At 39.6% G+C, this 14,417-nt stretch overlaps 1 protein-coding gene across 1 annotated transcript; it reads right to left on the bottom strand.

Annotated features, from left to right (window-relative positions):
- Positions 1-69: 69 nt before the first annotated feature.
- On the bottom strand, positions 70-11,333 carry LOC110057839 (T-complex protein 1 subunit theta-like). Its single transcript, XM_089283391.1, has 18 exons — positions 11,223-11,333; positions 10,306-10,396; positions 9,952-10,031; positions 8,461-8,517; positions 8,049-8,123; positions 7,097-7,166; positions 6,602-6,684; positions 6,215-6,260; positions 5,293-5,354; positions 4,829-4,966; positions 4,585-4,656; positions 3,901-4,007; positions 3,608-3,674; positions 2,959-3,046; positions 2,164-2,351; positions 1,745-1,909; positions 1,046-1,165; positions 70-545 (listed from the first exon to the last, which is right to left on the bottom strand). Exons 1-18 carry the CDS (start codon positions 11,277-11,279, stop codon positions 480-482), a joined length of 1,632 nt encoding a protein of 543 aa, XP_089139517.1. The 5' UTR covers positions 11,280-11,333; the 3' UTR covers positions 70-479.
- Positions 11,334-14,417: the final 3,084 nt, after the last annotated feature.

The raw sequence follows: 14,417 nt of genomic DNA, 5'->3' as shown, positions 1-14,417 counted from the left end.
ATATACTGAAGTTGCTCATCATTACCGCAACTTTGTTGAAACTCAATCAAGTGACTCGGACAACAGTAGTTCACACTTGGTATTTATTGGTGCGCTATGCTTTTCTGTTGGGTAACAAGGCAACATTCTACGTCAAGAAATGGTCAATGTCGCGCCCATGACTGACAAGGTGTCCAGGGATTAATTTAAAGTTCAACAAGACACTTTGCAAAGACACTGAGACCGAGCAGTTTCTCTATTAAACCCTGCAGTTTATCGTCACGCATTTGAACGGACGAAAACATGAGAGAGCTGCGGACGAAACGAAGTCGTGCCGTCGTTTAGTTTCGGCTGCAAAGTCACGGTCAAAGCTTGGCAAACAGCCGCAGATGGAACAGGGAAAAATAGGGAAACTGTTGAGAGTCTACAATGGAACAGACAGCAGGCCAGATTATTCTTCTTTCTCGAGTAAGGTTTGTTCTCAATCCACAATTCAGAGGTTAATCTTCATCCCAGTTGGGATTATCCTTCGGTTTTGGTCCTCCTGCCGGTTTTGACATGATTATCTGAAATGGAAAACAGGTGCCAGTAAGCTCGCACGCCATAAAATTAGCAGTGTTCTATTGAGTACAGATTGCGTTTTTTTCTCCGCCTACAAACATATCCACGCAACACGCTCTAGCCAATCAAGACAGACAAGCTGTTTTCTGGACCAATCACGAGGAAAGCCAAAATCAAACTTTCAATCATTGCGCGCCCAACTTACGCACGTGTTCACGCGTTTTCCCGCGCTTGAAACCATTTACTAAGTTTTCTTCAGGTTCCCATTAGTCCTTAGTGCTATTTACGTTTGCTGTGATTGTTTTCTGATTTATTACAAGTCTCTCCAGAATATTGATGATTCGTTCGGATCCATAATTTTCGGAACCTATCCTGCGCTGAGAATATAGCGATCAAGAAAAAAAATTGAGCAGACATTGTGTTTCACCGTGCCGATAGCGCCCTCGACAGATCCCAAAGCTATATCTCTACGCTACCTGGAAACATACTGAGAAGCTTTTCATACCTGGTCTACTCTAAGTATTGTAACAGCTGCATCAGTAGCGAACTTGAGAGCCCAGTACTTAACAAGATACAAGTCGAGAATCCCAGCTTTCACCGCATCTTTCACTGCAGCACCACCGCCCTGGTAACAAAAAGGGGGAAAAAAAATCAAATTTTGCTCGAGAAGAATCAAAGCCGGTGGCGAGGCAGGAGAATTTAAACAGAAGAGTGCATTGTGCCAGTGATGCTCTCTACCACCCGTCCCCTCCCCCAAGTAATTTGCCCGACTCTTATTTTCGTGTCTGAACAAGCCGGCCGGAACGAACTCTGTAAACTACGGACATTCACGATGCGTCTGTGATTTGCTACTCACTGCGCCGGAATCATAGATACTAAATGGAATTCTCAAGTACTATATTGTCAGTATATAATTTTTTTCACGAATTTTTTCGAAACAAGGACTGTTTTCTCAGGTAAGGTATAAAAGTTTGCATTCGAGCCTAATGGCCGTCAGTACCCGGCATTCATAAACTTTGGAAGACAGAGGCCATTTGAGAGTTCAAGTCCTCGCCAAAGAAAACAACACAATGGCACTTGCCAAGGCTAAAACCCGGACAGCTCTCGTGCTAAGACCGAAGCACCCTATTCAATTACGAACAAATAAAAGACATGCAAAGATCTTCATGACTCTTATTTGTTAACTCAAAAGCAACAACCATACCTCATTGTCAAATCCCGCATTCTTGTCCCCACCCTGGTGGGCAGCGTACAGTTTAGAGATTACTTCCGTGGCTTTGACGCCGGCATTTTCCGCGAGGGTCCTGGGAATGATCTCAAGAGACTCGGCAAATTTCTGGATAGCGTACTGTTCAAGGCCTGCACATGTCTGTGTGAAAAATATTACAACTCACTTAGCCAAGATTAAAAATCTCTCGATCTGGCCAGTTTTCATCATTATAACAGACAGGGTATTTAGTCCATGTTCATTTTCTCGTATGTTCGATTGTTTAACATAGACTGTTCACCGCAATAGACTGCAAAGCCTTTCTATCTTTTCAACGCGCAAGAACGTTCTTGAAAAGAACTGTGCCAAGGACGCTGGGATGGGGGCGGGTGGAGAGTGCTAGTCAGTCAACATACCTCTCCAAAGCTAGATATCTGTTTAGCGAGTTCGATTTCAGTGGCGCCGGCTCCTGGTACAAAGCGATCATCACGAGTGAGAGCTTTGAACGTGTTCACGCCATCATCAACAGCTCGCTCCACATCATCCATGATGTTTTCAGTTGAACCTCGAATGACCACAGTGGATACAGCAGTCTCTTCGCGCTCTGAAAACAAGTAAGTAGAGAATTTCAAGACTTCGAATTTTATTTAGTCGTTTTGCTGACAGTAATTTTATGTCATCCGCTTATTAGTACTACAGATGAAATCCGTCAATTTTAGGATTTCAACTGAGTTTTTTTATGGCTGTCCCAAAACCGAGTTAAAGGTTTAAGTAAATAAAGCTCAGTTACAATTGCTACTGACTGGTTCAAGAAATTTCAAATCTTCTCTGGTTGGTTAGCCCATGCACGACGCTTCAGTTTTAGAGTTAATCCTATAGTTGAATATAATTGTGTTTGTATCTTTTTTGGATTTAAATGAGCCGTTCAGCGCCTGAGCGCTACGTGTATTAATAAACGATTGATTTATGGATTGGTTGACTGACGGACGGACAGACGGACGGACGGACTGACTGACTGACTGATTGATCGATTGATTGATTGACTGATTGATCGATGGATTGATTGATTGATCGATCGATCGATCGATCGATTGATTGATTGATGATTGATTGGTTGGTTGGCAAGACTGAGTTTAACAACAACAGCCAGAGAAAGAACTCAGTTTTTGCAAGTACGTTTATGGCAGAACAATATGTCACCCAAACAGTACCTTGTTTGAAAATTGTGACAGAGGTGCCTCCAATCTCAGACACCCTGATTTCATCACAATGACCAATCTCCTCCGCAGTAGGGGTAGTCTGAAGGGAGAAAGAAGAACAATACTGTTTTTTTTTTTTCAACAAAAAAAACCACATTATTTGAATAAATTATAGTGGAAGCTCTTTTCACGAACACTCCGCTAAGTGATAAGGTCCCCTCAGAAACTCTCTCTATTTGCGTTACGATACTCTGTAATTGAATGCTCCTGCAAGCACCTACATGTACTTCTGTAAGCTTTGGATTTGACAAATTTTAATTTTTAAGTGAGAAGTCACTAAAAAGATTTCATTCTTATAAGGGGCCAGCTCCAGTTATGATCACTGTTTTAAAGTCCAAGAGATGGCTGCTTACAAGCGCTTTCTTTGTAGTTAATAAATAGTTACAATAAACAGATTATTTCATTTCACTTTGACAAAATCACTTGATATTCACAAGTCTTCACAGGTTAGATGCAAAGTAGCTTTCACTGTTGTGGAAATATTTCAGTAACTACAGCTTACTAAAGTATTTCATAACATCTCTGAATTGTACATCCACTTTATGAGTTCTTCCAATACCTCATAAAATCTACAGGAACTTGTCAAAAAAAGGAAACTTACAAATTTTGGAAGTATGATTGCACCAACTGATCGACATAGCCTTCTCAAGTCAAACTTCGAGGTTAACCTGCAAAAGAGTGATTCAAATAATTATTCTCACTATACATCTCTAAAGAAGTTTGAATAATGTACATTGACTTACACCTCCATCCAACCAAAAGAAAATGAAATCTGTTTATAGGTATTTAGAGGGTTTGGAAGTTTCAAAATAGGCTTTTAATGGAAGCATTGGGAGTATAGTCATTCCCCCAGAAATAAAACTAACAGAGAGAGAACCTGAAATCTAAACTAACCTCACTACTAGAATATTAAACTTGTTACAAAAGTGAAGAGCCATCTCGCCAACTTTCCCACCAGATACAATGCAATTAACACCAGTGTCAACAATGGACTTGATTTCCTGAAAAAAAAGACAAAAACTTAGGTTTTAAAATGTTGCAAACCTTAGCAAAACAAAGCATTACTGAAAATTTAGTTCCTTTGACTCATTAATAACTACTTATTAACGGAGAGTGGGGTCTTCGCAGGAAAATCTCAAACCAATACCTTGCTGTATTGACCAAGTGTTGGCAAGGTCAACATGGCAAGGCCAATATGGAAAGGCCAATATGGCAAGGCCAAGGTTTGAGATTTTCCCGTAACGGCCAAAACATTGCGGTCAATAAGTTGTTGATTTTATGGCTTTTTGCTAAATGGTTTTGCAGGGCCATAATCGGCCACTGGGTTGTATGGGAGAATAATGCCCTAGAATTAGCCAATCAGAGAGCATGTGATATCGGCTACTAATTAAATACAAGCCATATAATAATTCCACATATTACATGTAATAATTTAACATTTCAAGGATGCAGGGCATTACAATGATGACCTGGCCATCTAAGGTGAAGCATCTTTGCTTTAAAAGTCAAAATTCTCCAAAGTGAACAACAGAAAATGTGTGCAAAACAGTGACAAGAAATTTGATGGAGATGACTGACCTTTTCTAGCTGCTCTTCCTCTCCTTTGCTGAAGTTCTTCAGCTCCTCTGCGTTTCTGATGAGAACCGTTCCCTATGTTGAATTATGTGATGAACAATTTGAAAATTTTAGTAAACATGAATCATTAGCTATGTATTCTAGGCATCAAGTATGTGATCATCACAGGAAGAAAGTCAAATTCACCTTCCCCCTCACCGAAAAAAAAAAAAAAAAAAAACTGCCCAACTGTTTTGACTCAACTGACCTTGGTTTCTGTGTTCATTGAATCCAGTGGACATGAAAATGCTACAATCTTGGCATCTCTCAGTGCTTTGACATCACCCTCAACCTCTCGTTTGAACACCATTCCTGAAACTACTTCTGAACTGTGGATACCTGAGCCCTTTAACACACAGATAAGAAAGGGAAATCACAATCCTACTGCGTGAAGGAGTTGACTAGTTGTACCAAAAATTACTTTTACTAATTGTTTAGAAATATCACTACAGAATTTTACTTATTATTGCCCTGAAAGTTCATCATCACATGTTACTGTAACAGTACCTCAGGATCTTAAGTGCAAATGGTTCCCTGTTTCCTGAGGCCCTAGTAACTAACAATAAGGCATTTCTTCATGCAACTTATCATCAAAGTACATTTGTTCTGTTATTTCATTGATAGGTCTAATTAATTAATGGTACACCAGTACATGACAAGCTGAAAACTCACCAAAATTTTTGCAACTCTGACATTGTCTACATTAAATGGACTCTTCTCTGGGAGTATTGAAACTAAAGATAAGACAAAGAGAAACGTGTGACTATGAACCAAGTGGCCCACCAGGCTGGAGCTTATCCCAAATTTCTGTAGCATGAAGTGACTTGGAGTATTTCTACTCCCCCCTGGATGGGATGTTAGTCCATCGCAGGGTTACCCCCCCCCCCCCCCCCCCCCAGCGCTACATTCACCAGTACCAATTTATACACCTGGATGGAGAGAGGCATTATGACAGTAAAGTGTCTTCACAAAGAACACAACACAATGTCGACTCCTTGGCCAGGGCTCAAACCCGGACTGCTTGATCTGGAGATGAGTGCACTAACCATGAGGCCAGTGCACCTCCCTTTGGCATAAATAGCAAAGTGTAAACATTACAGTACATGTCATTTTGCGCACGCTACTTTTTGGGGGCAACAGTACTTGGATGACTTCCTATTATAGTGCATCTTGTTAAAAAACAAACTCCAGTTTACCGTAGTGGAAGTAGTACAAGTAATTCTAACCAATCATTATGGAACGTTATTAACCAATGGTTATGCTTATTATTAAATTTTGTTATTTCATCAATAATATTGGACAGGTAACTGGACGTTGTATCATCTAATTCATGCTTGTTCACCAGTAAACAATATTGGAATCGCGCTATGCTGTCATCATTTTTTGGTAATCACTTGTATAACTACAGTTTGCCTCCATTCAGTCTTACTACCGCTGATAAAGTACATAAGGGGTTTATCATTGGTCCAAGCACTAGATGAGTGTACAGTATGCTATGTATTGCTATTCCTTTATTTACCATACAGTATTTTATTTGAAAGTAAACTAAAGAAAACAGATTAAATGCCACAGACACTGATGATCTGTCACCTACCACATGCTTTTGTTATAAGCTCTGACAGGAAATCCTCATTTCCATACTGAGACAAATAAAATAAAGGAAATAAATTAGAAAATGCAATGCAGTGTTTGACAATTTCACCAGCTAATTTGACTGGAAACTAAGGTACTGTATAATGATATGGTAATGTGAGCTAACAAATTGATTTCTTTTCTTTTTTGGCTTATGTGTCTGTGTGTTTCCTTTTGCATAAGTTGGAGTGTTAATTATAAGCATAGTGGTAATGTTTAAAAGTTACTGCAGGTACCACAACCATAGCTATTCATTCCACCTTAGAAATGCCTTTAGTTAATAGTCTAAGAGTGTTAACAAGACCTCTGCACTAAGTATTCTGAAGAGTGTTTTAAGTGAGATATGTACCTGTTTACTGCCTACAGCAGTTTTAAGAGCCTTTGCAACTTCTTCACTATTTCTTAGATCTGATAAGCTTGAACAACTCAAATCTAGAAGGGAATGAAAAATATCATTGGAATTATTTGAGCTGCCTTGTATAACTTATAGCTACACACCACTGTACAATAGTACGTCCCTGAAATTGTAAACACTGGTAAAATGGAAAGCAAATGTATTGTCCAAGAGTGCAATGCCCAAGACCCGGGTTCAAATGTGGACCACTGGACCAGGAGTCAAGAACGCAAACCATTAGGTTGCCACATATCCCCAACAGTCTTATATGCCCCTTCGGTAATGAGGAGACAAAATGATGAAATATTCACATAAACCCATTGTGTTATCCACTAGTATTCAGTTCAGCACACAGTGTCCCCCAACCCCCTTTGAACAGCAAATCTTGGGACTCATTGGCACTTGGAGTTTTTAATAGTTTTGTTTTTAGCATAATAGCACTAAGTATACCTGGTAAAATTTCTAAGGCCTTCTTGCATGCTTTCTCAAATCCTTCAATCACTTCAGGAGGCGAGAGACCCTAGCAAGGAAAAATGCCTTAAGTCTCCGTTAATGTAGTTAACCCTAATGTACTAAATTGTTCAGAGCAGCAAAACCTTTATCAATTTACTGATAAGATTAGAGGAAGCTTAATGACCTCTGTGAGAGATAAACAATTTACAGCACCAGAATGTGGTCAGAGTACAAGGTTTAAACTGGAAGTGACAGTTGATTCTAGTGCAGTACCTTCAACACTTAATGAAGTCAATCAAATTGCCCCAAGTCAACTTTCTCTTCATAGCATGAAATAAGTTACTGTACAGTCTTAGGATTTATAGTGTAATCATTTGCACTGCATCACCTGTTACTCTCTTCCCTGGCCATGTTTCAACTCCAAGCACACCACAGTAACAAAGTGAAATCACTGCAAGCATTGAGCTTGTTGTGGGTTTTTGTCTTGTTATATAGCAGGGTTTGGAAAGGTATGCTTGGGATCTGGGATTTTACCGGAATATGGAGTGGGATTCAGGGAAACGTACAATATCTAGGCAAAACTCAGGATTTGAATGGTCCCCTGGGAGTGGGGTTCACCAAAAATTAGGGCACAGGATGCAGAATTTTTGTTGTTGTTGTTGTGAATTCAGGAATTCGTTACGACCCAAATAAATGTTTTTGTGGTCACAACAAGGTGAGCACTAAAGGCTGGTTTTCCCTAGCGACTTCAGCAGTAAATTAGAGGCTGTACAGTATAAGTGCTACGGGAACTACGCTTATGGTATGACACCTTAGGAACATTGAATGTCTTGTGGAGGTGTCAACTGACTGGGGATTACAAATACTCAGGATTATGAATCTCTGTCTTCACTGCAATTACTAGTTTAAGTTGAACTGTCAACTATGAGAGAAAGACAACAGTACTCACCATTCTGAGAAGCTCTTCAGCTGTATCAAGAAGTGCACCAGCAAAAACTAAAACAAAATTTGTTCCATCTCCAACCTTGCAAAAGACGTGGACAAGTGAAATGAAAAACATATTAATACTGGACTACTGAAGGAAAGCCAACAACATAGAAAACCACTTGAGCCTGGACCATTAAATCAGCAGGTATATTTAGTCCAAATAAAGTGGAACCCTGTTTATAAAATTGACCACCAAACAGCCACAGTGACTAACCAAGCTTTTCAACAGCAATTATCGTCAGCAATTAACGTCATTAGACTGTTGAGCTACTTGTAAGGCCAGGTTGCTTCCAGTATTGGCTTATTGGAGTGTATATGGTCTATGAAAGTCACATTAAAAGTAAATATCCCTCTAACTTCTCAGCTACACATACTTCCTGTTCCTGCATCTGTGAAGCTAACACCAACATCTTGGCAGCTGGGTGTTGTACCTAGTGGAAACAGGAACCATAAAAGAACTTGCAGTCTGTGTTAAATGACTGACCACTTCTAGCAGTCAGTAATCAAATCTGGCTTTTGTGAAACTGTACACACTTCAAACTTTTTGCTGGGATTAGCCTAAGTGTTCAAAGCTATGACAAGCTCACCCAAGCCAACCCAAAAGTCTTCCCAAGATGAAGCAACGGAACATAAGTTGCGCTTACACATCGTCCTTTTACCATGGTAAAAAGGCTCTTTACCTCGGGGAAACTCATAAATCGTGTGTGACTGCCATTTCCCAAGGTAAATTTACCGCGGTCCATTTCCATGGATACATCAAAAAGAACAAAAGAATCCCCCATGACATTTACCGAGGTAAATAGGTAGGTTTTTCAAGTACCCCAAGATAAAACGACCAATCGCGAGGCAAAACTAAGATAAGAAAATAAAATCAACAGAGGAATTTGAAATTAAATATGATGGCGTGAGGTTTAGATTTCCGGAGGTCAACCTTTGCATGTTCAAGGCAGCAAAAACATGCTCTTTCTTAGAATCATGGCAGGATGGCATTCTAATTTGTAAGTATAAAGCTTTTTTCTTTTTTTTTTTTTTGCTCATTTTGCGTTTAAATATAACACAAGCCAAGGAAGATCTATAGTACATTTTCTTACATGTGTTTTGATTCCATCCTTAGTCCTAGAGACAACCAACAAGGAGATTTGTACAATGGATTTTTATTCAATCAAAACCGCCAGCTTGATGGGACCAGTGAAATGCCCAGTTTTCAAGATGCTTTTCAAAGTGCTCCTGGTTTTTATTACCCTACGAACTATGGCAACATTTACGGGCCAGGACCGTCTTCACGTCCAGCTGATCTCCAGGATTATACATCTTCTTCGCCTGTAGCTTCAGAAAGTTCAGGATCATCTCAGTCGCAAAGTCCGGGAGCCAGTGCTCAAGATGATTTCCACGCAAGCAGCAAACATTTGTGGACATGGAAGAACCCAAACACTTCTGGGAGCGCGTACACATGCTTGATTATTTCGCCGCGCTATTAGGTAGTTGATACTGTGCGCTATGGCGTTAATAAAGCGCAAACGGAGTCTCCGCCTTCTAATTCTTCGCTGTATAAAAAGCTGATAAAGCAAAGCATTAGAGGACTGTCGAAACAGTATAAGTAACAGTAGCGAGACGATGCTTGCAAGCTCCCTCGAATTATCCATTTTTGCATTTCGTGCCAAGACCAGTCAAGTGTGTAAGATTGACCTTGGTAAAGTATTTCGTGTGTGACCGCAAACACCTTGGTAACGTAATTCCCGCGGTAAGTTTACCTTGGTGTTATTTACCTTGGGAATGCTATTTACCTTGGTATGTGTAACCACAACTATAGTGTCACACAGGTCTGAGCTAATACCAAAATCACCCAAGTCAAAAATCATACATACCTCTAATTCTTTGATTATTGTAGCAGCATCATTTGTTACAAATAATTTTTCCAAATGATTGACAACCATTTTATTCATCCCTTGAAATAAAATCAAGATTTAGTTTCATTTAATTACAATAAGATTAGTCTTTTTAACTTGTTCAAATCCAAAGATTAAAATATTTTTATTTTAATTGATTACCGTACATTTCTCTTGATGTTATATGTGTAATTTTCTGAGAAATAATATTATTGAGGGTTGATTATTTATTCTTCTCATCACCTGCGGCAACCTGTCTATTGATAATGTATCAAAATTATAGAGAGAAATTTTATGGAGGTAAACTGTGGGATTTTCTTAGCTACATCGTACCATTTGGTCCTAATGATGATCTTGTTATCTGGGTAAACTGTCGGCAAGCTGAAATGTTTCTGTAAACAGCTTCATCACGACCTGAGAAATGCTGAAACACATAAAGGTATGTTAGTCAAATTTGATTCATCACGAGCATTTACGAATACTGCCTTTTCTTGATCAAGGTGGCTTCGAAATTTCACATTTTCTTAGTTTGCTAAAGATCTGCCTACAGATTTTCATTTCACTTTGCATGAATGATTAATCAGAGCCAGTTACTAATTCCTGAAATTGTGGGGTCATACGGGTAAAGATTGAGAAAAAGGTTATTAAACTACTAGTTCCCAGTCATTCATTTTGGCTATTCATTAACACTTAAGCCTGGTTCTCATATGCCGGCGACTGTAGGAAGACACTTTAAACACCGAGGCGTTTACAGTGTGCATTGTACGATCATTGTACAAAGATTGTTGCTATGTTCCTCATGTCTGACATTATTAGCTTCTATCGACATCAATGTTTGGACTATGCATAGATCATTAGCAGGCCTGAGTGGAACACAAATCTACGCACCTTAAAATTTTTGTAACTCATCTCGTCAGAAATGACAAGGAGCTAAGTTTTGAATGAAAAATTATTACTTCCCGGGCCGGTCTACAGCAAATCTTCAAAGATCTTGATACTACTTTAGTATCGAGTTTAAACAGACAAAGCTATTTCAACCTCCTTCAACTTTACATGGTCACAAACAAGTCCATGTACCGCTTTTTACGAGGTACAATTTTGACAAATTGTATCGCACGTGCCCACCGGCGAGGTCAGCTGGGTGAGTTTATCAAAAATCCCCATAAAACTTATTTGCATCGACAATTTTTGGCACAGATTAACAGCAACAACAAATTACTTACTGTTATGTATTGAACTTCATAACATACCTTTGCTCCTTCTTTGAGCATATGCTGAAACATCGTTTTAGGGACTGAGAGCGCCATGTTGAAAGTTTTGCCTTCACCCGATACACGGTGCTAACAGAATCCTGGGTAATGTTAGTGCCAAGCTTCCACGTTCCGTACCCTCCCTCGTGATGAGTGTTCAGACTCAGTCCATTGATTTTTGACGAAATTCGAGGTGTTTGGATATTCGATGAAACATTTTCTCGAGTGTTTGATATATCTTCTTAATCGAAACAAAAACTAGGGAGAAAACGGAGAAGTAAAATCGTCAAAATCTATGGCTAATTATGACCGGGTATCCAAACCTCCTTCATGTACGGTTGTGTAATACGTTTGAAAAGGAAAAATCTTAAGACCTTGCCGTATTGACCGAGTGATAGCGAGGCAAGGTCGAGGTTAAAGAGTTTCCCGTAAAGACCTAACGTTCTAGATTAATTCAGACTGCTCACAGCCCTCGCTCTATTTTCTCGTATTTTTATTCGATCGCTGAACACGCGGATAGAATCGCGAGAGACGTAAATAGAGAGGCTCTGATCAGCCCTTTTTTGCACAGCTGTCACAACCCTGATTTTCATCAAAACTTTAGCTAGTGCTATATATCACTGAAAAGCCAACTGCTTGCAGATGAAAAAAAAAATGTATTCTTCAATGCTGTGTCAATTATTGTAACTTGACACCAGGCTCTCAAAGTATCACATGCTGTGTATGACTCCTATGCACTTGAGAAAAGATTTTTATCAACACTTTAAAGCAAAAAAATGTCTGTGTACTTGTATTCTAAATTAAGCAAATGTCCAGCTGCAATGAATGAGGGATTTTGCGAAACTTGAAAGTGCGAGCTCTGACAACCATCTAAGAACTCTACGGCAAATTCCCTGATTCGTTACGATTAACCTAGTGAGACCTAGCAATCCTGAAAGGTTGAGGTCAAAACTTAATTCCTTCTTGAGATATCTTTGTTCAAAGGCAAAAATAACTCATTTTGAGAAAACGAGCTTTGAACTTATAACAATAACAATAACATTTATTATTTGTATTGCGCCTTTTCTATAAAATATTCAAAAGCGCATCACAACAGTAATTAAATAACTAAAATTTACAAATCTTTCTTTAAATGGGTAAAAGATAATTACAAATAAAGATATAGATATGCTAAGATAGCTGAAATGAGTCCTTAAATAAAAATGTCTTAATTAAAGTCTTAAAAGATTCTAAGTTCGTTGCTTCGCGCGCGGACCTTGGCAGCTTATTCCATAGGAAAGGAGCAGCTACCTGGAAAGCTCTGTCTCCCAATGTTTTCTTGGCTTTCACACTTGGTCTTTCCAACAAACGACCATTGTCGTTGCGCCTCAAATGGTAGGACGAAGGCTGTTGAGTACTAATTAAATCTGAAAGGTACTTAGGTGATAGGCCATGCAAAATTTTAAAAGTTATCAAAAGTATCTTATAATGTATCCTGGCGCGCGCGCACTGGTAACCAATGTAATTCTGCAAGTAGAGGTGTTATATGACAGAACTTGTGCGCACGATATATAAGTCTTGCACTCGCATTCATAACACGTTGCAATTTCATAGTCTGATATTCCGGGATTCCATACAGAAGGCCATTACAATAATCCAATCTACTACTAATAAAGCATGAATTAATTTCTCAGTTGATTCTCTGGATAAATATTTCCTAATATGACGTATATTGTATAAATAATAGAAAGCGCTGCTACAAGTCTTTGTAATGTGAGTTCCCATATCTAGATGCGTATCGAACCATGTGCCTAAATTGCGCGCAGAGGCTACAGGAGAGACTTCAGTCTGCCCAATCTTGATGCTTTGGATTGAAACTTTTGAGAGCTGCTGACGAGTACCTATAATCAGGAACTCAGTCTTGTCATCATTGAGCATCAACTGATCCTCCCTCATCCATGCTCTGACATCGCAGATGCACTTCTGCATGGCTGATACAGTTTCGACTTCACTGGAAGAGTCAGAGGGCTTGAATGACAAATACAACTGAGTATCGTCAGCATAAGTATGAACGGAGGGCAGATGGTGTTTTAGAATCTGGAACAGCTTACTCACGTAGATGGTAAATAAAAGCGGGCCCAGGCACGATCCTTGAGTAACACCACACTTCAAATCAAACGGCTTTGAGAGAGTTCCGTTGATAGACACTTGCTGCGATCTGCCCTTAAGATAACTCTCAAACCATGAAAGTACTTTCCCCCGCAATCCAATTGTTGACCTCAAGCGTTCCAGAAGGATCTCATGTTCGACGGTGTCGAATGCAGAGCTTAAGTCGAGAAGCACCAGCAGCGTAACTTGACCTTTATCCATCGCCATTAGGAGATCGTTCTTCACCTTGAGTAGTGCGGTCTCAGTGCTATTATGTTGGCGGTAAGCACTTTGCAATTCTGGAAACAAGCCATTGACTAGCATGTGCTCTTGTAATTGTACTGCAACCGCTTTCTCTGTGAGTTTGGACGTGAACTGTAAATTACTCACAGGCCGAAAGTTCATGTTTATCAATTGAAGACCAGATTTTTTGAGCAGAGGATGTACTACTGCCCTTTTCCAGTCATCTGCAAAGTAGCCATTCTCTAGTGATACGTTCACCATCCTTCTAATCACTGGAAGTAACTCCTCTATGCAAACCAACAAGATGGATGATGGAAGAGGGTCCAGAGTACATGTCTTCGTAGAAGCCACAGCCATCTTCCTTACAGCCTCTTCGGGGAGAGGCTGAAACTCTGATAGCGTGACAAGGTCATCACTACTCGATGAACCGTGAGGCGCCCGCTCAGTAACCGCAGGAGAGACCGTGTCACCAGCTAGCTTTGATCTAATAGCCACTATTTTATGGATGAAGTATTCACCCATCTCATTTGCAAGAACAGAGGCGTCAGTGTGAGGTGGGAGAGAGTTATCCGCTTGCAGATTTAATAGGCTCTTGCTAGCCCGGAACAGCTTACAGGGAGAAGTGTTTCTCGAAATGAAACTTCAATACCTTAGGATTCAAATCCCAATAAAAACAAAAATTCCAAATTTTTACAGAATTTTTGGTAAAACCACCCCTTAAATAGATGTCTATTTTTGAAGGCCCGTAATCAGCCCTTGGGTACAAGAAAATGTACAATACGTCGAATTTTAAAACGTCTTGTATGTTTCGATTTATGGAAAACG

Source organism: Orbicella faveolata, unplaced genomic scaffold (genome assembly GCF_042242905.1).
Source record: "Orbicella faveolata isolate gen_17 unplaced genomic scaffold, um_ofav_v1 contig_12, whole genome shotgun sequence".
Classification (NCBI taxonomy): domain Eukaryota; kingdom Metazoa; phylum Cnidaria; class Anthozoa; order Scleractinia; family Merulinidae; genus Orbicella; species Orbicella faveolata.
This window is presented reverse-complemented; position numbering and strand designations above follow the sequence as displayed.

Excerpts from the sequence above, each read along its gene's own strand:
- LOC110057839 (XM_089283391.1), bottom strand. The coding sequence starts at position 11,279 with ATGGCGCTCTCAGTCCCTAAAACGATGTTTCAGCATATGCTCAAAGAA. Across the intron at positions 10,397-11,222 it reads TGCTCAAAGAAGGAGCAAAG|CATTTCTCAGGTCGTGATGA; the intron begins GTATGTTATGAA and ends TATGTGTTTCAG. Across the intron at positions 7,167-8,048 it reads CTGAAGAGCTTCTCAGAATG|GGTCTCTCGCCTCCTGAAGT; the intron begins GTGAGTACTGTT and ends TTTCCTTGCTAG.